General features: G+C 42.1%; 1 protein-coding gene across 3 annotated transcripts in view; it reads left to right on the top strand.

The window, feature by feature from the left end:
- Positions 1-621: 621 nt before the first annotated feature.
- The window catches only part of ptpro (protein tyrosine phosphatase receptor type O), a 140724-nt gene continuing 132395 nt past the window's right edge, over positions 622-8950 (top strand). For all 3 annotated transcript variants that reach the window (XM_068004774.1, XM_068004773.1, XM_068004771.1), the window contains exon 1: positions 622-966. In XM_068004774.1, the coding sequence (XP_067860875.1) occupies positions 892-966 (75 nt within the window). In that variant the 5' untranslated portion in view covers positions 622-891. The remainder of the gene's footprint in view (positions 967-8950) is intronic.

Raw genomic sequence — 8950 nt, 5'->3', positions numbered from 1 at the left:
TCCTGCATGACAAATAGCACAAAGAATCATACGTTTTGCACTCTCTCATTTTCATCCCTCCTGAATTCATAGAAATATATAAATATTGGTAAGTGTTAATTGAGAAGGAATTTATTATTAGCTACCCAGATACACAGAGACATGAATGAAAAGGAGTAACTACACTTTAGAGACAGGGATTGTGTATCCTTTTTAGCTGGAGAATCTTCCCCTTCCTAAATGGGTATTAGAAAAATTAGTATTATTAATGGAATGGTGCTGATCAGAATCTCTCCAGATTTTAAAGAGTGGTTTGTTTAAAATGGATATTACCATTCTGACACTCAGTAATTAGTGGGATATTCTAACAATCACCCTACTCCCCTCTGAATTGCAATTTTATTCGGATTTCACAGACAATTCTTGCCCTAGATAAGATGATGGAAAGATCAGTTAATGGAAAGGAACTGAAAGCTCTTGGGTGTTTGAAGCGGACCGCACGGTTGGTTACAGGCTGGAGTCACAGTCTCCCTGGAGGAGAGAGAGAGGCGGGGTCAGAGGAAGAGAATGAGGTTTTTTTTGTGCAGGGATGCTCCCTGCCCATTGATCAAACACAACACAACACCCTGATGGAGGGAATCATAGGACGGAGGTGATCAGTCTGCTAACTGAATGCGTGTTTTAGGAACAGTTGAAAAAACAGTACATCATTTTTCCAGTTGTGTTTCTCCAAGCTGTCGTGACAGTAAAAAAAAAGGTGGGGGGCGGGAGGAGAGAGACTATTGAAAGGCTAGGATCCAGTTTGCAGCATGCAGAGTGAGCGGAGACGGTGCAAATGATCTGATGTTGCAGAAAAGCGCCATTGTCTGTGCAGGAGCCTAGCCTCCTGCCAGATTCCTCCATCTCCATTAAATGCATTGGGATCTGCAAAGAGGAGCCGTTTGCTCAATGGTGCTTTTTATCACTTGTTTCCTTTTCGCCATAAAGGTAAGTGCAATGTAGCTTTAAACTGATGCATCACTTTTTCTTAAAAAAGAATGTTTATCAGTTTAACTGAGGACCATTATTTTGCACAAAAGCAGACTGAAATTGTTTAATTATCTCTATTGTTAATGTTTTGTGTGGAGTATAAAATGTTTTTTTTGAAAAAAGACCTTGGTGTGTAGTCTCCCCTCCCCTCCTCCCTCAATGTGCTTTCACCATTAATAACCAGAGCTGACACAAAAGGTCGGCTTGGCATAATATGCTTGCAGGCACAATGAAGTCACTTTATTTTCCCGAGACTAATGTATTGCAGCTTGGTGCTGCACCCCACTTATACCAATCACGTATCGCTTTAGTGTCTGTTTCCTGGATTAGCTACATTAGGTAATTACTACATAACGGGACAGTTTTAATTTCTTTTTAGAAAGAGATGCTGTTTATTATGAATTTTCTTTGACTTGTGCTGTTAATTTGTGAAAGATTATCTAGGTGGTTTGTTTTTTTCTCTCTCGTGGCATGTTGCAAAATTAATGCATTTTTGAATAAGTGGGGTCCAAGGAGACTACAGTAATGTTGACCCTTTCATTGCACGGGTTTTAATGGACTTGTTCCCCGAGGGCAACGCTCTGCCTTTTGATAGTCCTATCACAGTCATTTTTTAGCCCTTTACTCCCATGGTTACAGGAGCAACATGGAAATTGTTTGTGACGTGTGGCAAATGTACTTAGATTTGGATTTTGATAAATTTGACAGCAGCCATCTGAGAATAAATGGACAAAAAAAACTGAGCAATGTTCCGACAGAAAGAATAAATGGATTATTTACAATAGTCATTGTAGTAAATATAAATTTAAGAACATGTGGGTTAATTGGGGATTCTTGATCCATATCTGTGAATATATATTTGTATGTGTGTGTATATATATGTGTGTGTAGTGAACACTAGTGTACATATATATGTGTGTGTATATATGTGTGTGTATATATGTGTGTGTAGTGTACATATATGTGTGTGTATATATGTGTGTGTAGTGTACACATATGTGTGTGTATGTGTGTGTAGTGTACACATATATGTGTGTATGTGTGTGTAGTGTACACATATATGTGTGTATGTGTGTGTAGTGTACACTAGTGTACACATATATGTGTGTATGTGTGTGTAGTGTACACTAGTGTACACATATATGTGTGTATGTGTGTGTAGTGTACACTAGTGTACACATATATGTGTGTATGTGTGTGTAGTGTACACTAGTGTACACATATATGTGTGTATGTGTGTAGTGTACACTAGTGTACACATATGTGTATGTGTGTAGTGTACACTAGTGTACACATATGTGTATGTGTGTAGTGTACACTAGTGTACACATATATGTGTGTATGTGTGTGTAGTGTACACTAGTGTACACATATATGTGTGTGTGTAGTGTACACTAGTGTACACATATATGTGTGTATGTGTGTAGTGTACACTAGTGTACACATATATGTGTGTATGTGTGTATAGTGTGTGTAGTGTACACTACACATGTGTATATATGGTGTGTGCGTAACACATGTATATATGTGGTGTATGTAGCACGCGTGATATACGGTATGTGTAGCACACTTGAATATATGGGATGTGTAGCGCACGTGAATATACGGTGTGTGTATAGCATGTGAATATGTGGTGTGTGAATATGTAGTGTGTGTAGCGCGTGTGAATATGTAGTGTGTGTAGAGCGTGTGAATATGTAGTGTGTGTAGAGCGTGTGAATATGTAGTGTGTGTAGAGCATGTATATGGTGTGTGTGTCACGCATGTGTATGTGGTGTGTGTGTCGCGCGTGTGTATGGTGTGTGTGTCGCGCGGGTGTTTGTGTCGCGCTGGTGTGTGTGCCGCGCGGGTGTATGTGGTGTGTGTGTGCCGCGCGGGTGTATGTGGTGTGTGTGTGCCGCGCGGGTGTATGTGGTGTGTGTGTGCCGCGCGGGTGTATGTGGTGTGTGTGTGTCGCGCGGGTGTATGTGGTGTGTGTGTGTCGCGCGGGTGTATGTGGTGTGTGTGTCGCGCTGGTGTGTGTGTCGCGCGGGTGTATGTGGTGTGTGTGTGTCACGCGGGTGTATGTGGTGTGTGTGTGTCGCGCGGGTGTATGTGGTGTGTGTGTGTCGCGCGGGTGGATGTGGCGCGCGGGTGTATGTGGTGTGTGTGTGGCCCGCGGGTGTGTGTGGCGCGCGGGTGTGTGTGGCGCGCGGGTGTGTGTGGCGCGCGGGTGTGTGTGGCGCGCGGGTGTGTGTGGCGCGCGTGTGTGTGTGGCGCGCGTGTGTGTGTGGCGCGCGTGTGTGTGTGGCGCGCGGGTGTGTGTGGCGCGCGGGTGTGTGTGGCGCGCGGGTGTGTGTGGCGCGCGGGTGTGTGTGGCGCGCGGGTGTGTGGTGTGTGTGTCGCGCGGGTGTATGGTGTGTGTGTGTCGCGCGGGTGTATGGTGTGTGTGTGTCGCGCGGGTGTATGTGGTGTGTGTGTCGCGCGCGCGTGTGTGTGTGTCGCGCGGGTGTATGTGGTATGTGTGGCGCGCGGGTGTGTGTGGCGCGCGGGTGTGTGTGGCGCGCGGGTGTGTGTGGCGCGCGGGTGTATGTGGTGTGTGTGTGGCGCGCGGGTGTGTGTGGCGCGCGGGTGTATGTGGTGTGTGTGTCGCGCGGGTGTATGTGGTGCGCGGGCGTATATGTGCCGCGTGTGCAGCGTGCGTGTATATATGGCGTGTGTGTTTAGCGCGTGTATATATGGCGTGTGTGTGTGTAGCACACAGGTATATATAGCGTGCTTGTGTATCGTGCGTATATATGGTGTGTGTAGCGCGCATGTGTGTAGCACGCCTATATGGTGTGTGTGTGTAGCGCGCGTATATGGTGTGTGTATAGTGTGCCTATATAGTGTGTATGTGTAGCATCTATATGGTGTGTGTGTAGCATGCGTATATGGTGTATGTAGCGCGGGTATATGGTGTGTGTGTAGCACATGTTTGTGTGTGGTGCACACGTGTGTGTAGTGTGCGTGTATATGTGTGAGTTTGGTGTGTGTATATATTCATTCCAGCGCCTGCCTTGTGATAGACAACAGTAAGAATCTACCTAGATTAATTTGTAATAATCCAGGTCTTGGTACTTCAGGACACCCTCGGGTCTGTGGATCAATGGTAATGGGCAGATCTAGGTGGAAGGTGCTGGATCCACTGGATGCACAGTGAAGCTGGGAAGTTTCCAATTTTAATGTTATTGTCTTTCTCCCTGATGTGCTAGTATGAGGTCCTTTAGTAGTAAGAGCTTACCTAGTCTCGCATCTTGACTAATCACATCTAGTAATATCTGCTTATTATTGCCTTCTATCAAAGTGACAGTGATGCCCCCTTGCTGCATCAGCTGATTGAGATGGAGAGTAGATGATCTATACAGCCTCGGTGGGCCCCAGCTTCAATCCCTGGTCCATGCTGAGTTATCTGATTTCAGCCAGGGTGGCAATCAGGCATGGTAACTAACTTCTTTCTCCTGGCTTAGGGAGGGGAAAATCTGATATGGTTTCTCCCCCTGGTTGCAATTTAGGTGTTCTTTGCTGGAAATACTCAGGTATGGACCTCAGATGACGACAGATGATCTGGTTTGGATCTAAAACACCCCACGATCAAATAGCCCATCAGCGCTTGCCTGTAGGCTCTCACATAAATGCTGGTCATGCAGAATCATGCAGAAGTTTAAATTTTGTGATGTAATTTTTTACACCCAAGTGCACATTCTTTGTATCTAATTTTGTTTTGTATATTGTGTACTGATGTATAACGCTCATCTAGATTTCAAGCCCTTTTTCCTGAGTAAATTATCTAATTTGCCAAATTCCTTTTATGGGGTCTGTCCTTGAATGAATTTTCACACATAATGGGCGCTCACTTTGAGATCAGCTGGGTTCTGGGGCTGTTTTTCAGCATGAAATGGTGCATGTTATATGGGGAAGAAATACATTAGTTCTAATGTAAAATGAAAAGAATTGCATTTTGCTTTGAATTATGAGGCATTGCTGAATTTCAGCGAGAGCTGCTTTTACAGACTGTTATTGTTGTATAAAGTCCTGATCAATCTCCTAAACAGGAGTGGACCGTGGGTGTGCATTATTTAAATTCATATATCTTGTCTACTCAGAAAACGTGTAAATTTCACCAGCTTATACTGGAAACTCAAAAGCACTTTACGACAGCAATAACAAAAAAATTCTAGAAATTGAACTTCCAAAACATAATAGGCCTGATAGAATGGACCATTGCAGATCTGATGATGGCATATTCACTATGATAGAATTGTCCACCTCTGCAGTTACTTGAATGTTTATATTAGAATCATATATATCGATGTGTTACCTTTGTTCCAATGAAGAGACACTTGTTTAGTGTGACACTGAATTGGATCTTGCACCATCCTTTTTAACAATGCAGTAATAACAAATTGCATTTATGTAGCACCTTTTTAAGTTTAAAAAATGGCTCAGTACTTCACGGAGGAGAAATGAACCCAGCACAATGGTCCGTTAGATAGGTTTGGGGAGGATTTTAAAGGGACCGGTAGGGGGGTGGGTGTGGGGGGGTGGTGAAGTGGCAGTTTAGGCATGTGGTTTATGGTGGGATTTTGAGAATCCAACCGAGATGGCTGTAGACTATTAGAAATCTATTCAATCCAGTTTTCTGATCCAACACTTTGGTTGCGATGGATTCAGATATTTGATATTGAGGAATTCCTTATTTTCAATTGGAATCTTTTACTTTTGTAGCTTTATTCTAATTCTCAAAATACTGGTGCTCATATTTAATCACATTTTTTTCTGATTGTAATTAAATTGCCACTTAAGCAGTTGGCTCCTGATGTGGTATCACGTAATGTGGCCTTAGTGAGTCCCAGCATATTTTTGTATAATCTTTATCTACACTACTTAAACTATGAGCTGGGTCAGAACAAAGTTATATCCCATCAATCCGAGAGAGCAGTGAGAATTAATTTCTGTAATTTTCCAGTGAACTTAATTGTATACCTTATGAAATTAGGCTGTGCCCTAGCAAGTGCCCTGTGTCATTTTACTTCATGCCAAATATTGCTTTAGTGTCTGGTTAGAAAATAGTTGACCCTGAATCTCCTTAACTTTAACACGTCCTTCCCCATTGCCATCCAAAAAAGGGAAGACTGATGATGTAATGCCTCAGCTCCGAACTCAGATAAGCTTTACCAACCTTACTGTAAGGGCAGTTGACAAAAAGAAAATTACACTGTTGAAGATTAGTAAAGAACCATGCACATCGTGACCTGGACGATTGTTTTCTGATATAATCCATGCAGAATTAATTGAGGAAACATGAGAGAAGCTGCACACTAGTAATAAACACACTCATGCGTTAATGGGTCATCGATATAGGTATAAAATATCAATACAAATATACAACAGCCATTCAGTTCATTACTTTTAAGGTCATAAAGAATGTAAGGCCATAGTGAGAAAAGGCCATTGGGCTCATCAGACTGACTCCATCCAGAGTCCAAGATGGATGCACCTCCCTCCCACAGCAACTATTTCAAAAAACACTAGGATTAGATTTTCCGATCACCAACCAGTCAGAAATCTGGTGCTATGTTCCGCTACCTTGCCTGACAAATATTAAATAGCTGTGTTAATATCTCTAACTTTCAATCTCTTACCAAATATTGATCCAGCTCTAAGATTTAAGGAGTTAGCAATATTAATATCACTGCTTGCCAATTGTCTCTGAATTAGTTACCTTTTCAGGGAGTCTGATATCCTGTATGTGTGTGGGGGTATTTTTCTAATCTGTGCTGGAAACTTGTGCATTCTGTGTTTGCAACTAATTTTTTAAAAAAAATTTACGCCAGGTTTTCAATTTTTACAAAAAAGTAATGGTGAATAACATTCAGCATATTTCTGTTAGAATACAAAAGTGCAGAAAACTCTCGTTGAAAGCATAAAGATTTGGCCCATCTAGCACGATTACTGTCAGTTACTGTGGAAAAAATGCTTCATTTCTAGTGCATTTAGAAACTATTTTAACTTGACTGTAAGGAACATTGCACCCTGAACACTCTCAAATATATCAAAACTAACTTTTTCTTTCAATGTCTCATTTGAGTTCAAAATGGGTGCTGATTAGATATTTAATTGTTTGCTGCCCTCCCAACAATGGTATAATGATTGTCCAGCCCTAATATGCATATGATATGGCTCGAATCCCCATGCATACTATAACTAGGAAACGAGACGCTAGAAATTGGAGTTATTTGTGAAAAGCCTGGATGTAATGATTTATCAATATTCCAGAGAGCCATTTGGTGGTCAGAGATTTGATTCATATATAAACACCGTGGGTTAGGTTTCATCTTCAGCACCTTGGGGGTAATCTAGTGGGATGGATCTAGGGTTACCAACCCTCCAGGATTGTCCTGGAGTCTCCAGGAATTTAAGATTAATCTCCTGGACACTGCTGCAACTGGGCGGGGCAGTTGAGTCAGGAGGTCATGTGATGAAACCTCCAGGGATATGTCCAACCAGAGTTGGCAAACCTAGATGGATCACATGCCCTTTATAAAAGCCACCTAATTTTCATTCCATTACTTTCAATGGAATGAAGATCGGATGGGTTCAGTAAAGCGGGTGTGACCCACCCGCTTGATTACTGCCCAGGCCATGAAGACCGAAATCTACCTCCATGTGCTCAGAGAAGGAAGCAGACCTTTTGAATAAAGGTTGAGACACAGTGCAGACATGTCTTGAAAGTTGATGAAAGGGGCTACAAGCCGTTACATGGTATCCCAACTAGAAACGGATTATTTGAAACTCAAGAACAATGAGTGGAAGTGTGGGAAAAATAGAAGAAAACATTGTTCACCATGTGAATGGGCCTTAGAGAACAAAAGAGGCCAAAATGCCAGTTATTTACTACATGTGTTGGATGAGGACATGATAGAGTCGTATAATACAGAGGAAAAATGGAACCTGGAGGTATTGACAGATGAATTTGAAGAATATTTTACACCCCAGAATATTATGTACAAAAGACATGTTTAATACCAGGTTTCAAGCTCAAAAGAGCAGTATGTAATAGATTTGTGAAAAAAGGCCAAATCTTCGAGTACAGATCCCTCAAAGGATTTGATAGGGTCGATAGAGAGAAACTATTTCCTCTGGTGGAAGAGTCCAGAACAAAGGGGCATAACCTTAAAATTAGAGCTAGGCCGTTCAGGGGTGATGTCAGAAAGCACTTCTTCACATGAAGGGTAGTGGAAATCTGGAACTCTCGCTCCCAAAAAGTTGTTGAGGCTGGGGGTCAATTGGTAATGTGAAAACTGGGATTGATAGAATTTTGTTAGGCAAGGACATTAAGGGATACAGAACCAAGGGGGGTAGATGGAGTTAAGATACAGATCAGCCATGGTCTAAATGAATGGGGGCAAAAATCCTACTCCTGTTCCTATGTGCCTTCCTAGATCCAAATTACTGAGAGGAAAGGGACTAGAGCTACAGAAAGCAGTTAACATTTGCAGAGGAACAGAAGCCAGTAAAACCCAGCTAGATGTAATGAGTGGAGCAGAGATGTCACTTCATGTGATGCAAAAAAAAACCCCAGATCTAGCTGGTCAACAATAAATCATAGACTGTAAGTATTGTGGTAAATCATGAAAGGAAAGATGTCCAGTAAATGGTCAAATGTAATTTTTTAAAACAAAAAACATCTCTCTCAGTTTGCGAAGCCAAAGCAAAACCATCCTCTCCAGACAAGGAAAAATGAAAAGTAAAGTTCATTGTGGAAAAGCACTGAGTGAGATTGGATGTGATTCAGACAGAAGATGACATTGAATGGACAGTCATCCTCAAGATAAACAGAACTGTTCATTTTAAGCTAGACACAGGAACTCAGTGTAATGTTATGCCACAGTCATTTACAGGAAGCTAAGCACTAGATTGA

The sequence above is a fragment of the Heptranchias perlo genome, chromosome 24, assembly GCF_035084215.1.
Source record: "Heptranchias perlo isolate sHepPer1 chromosome 24, sHepPer1.hap1, whole genome shotgun sequence".
NCBI lineage: Eukaryota > Metazoa > Chordata > Chondrichthyes > Hexanchiformes > Hexanchidae > Heptranchias > Heptranchias perlo.
Note: the sequence above shows the minus strand (reverse complement) of the source record. Positions and strands in the feature narration are given on the sequence as shown.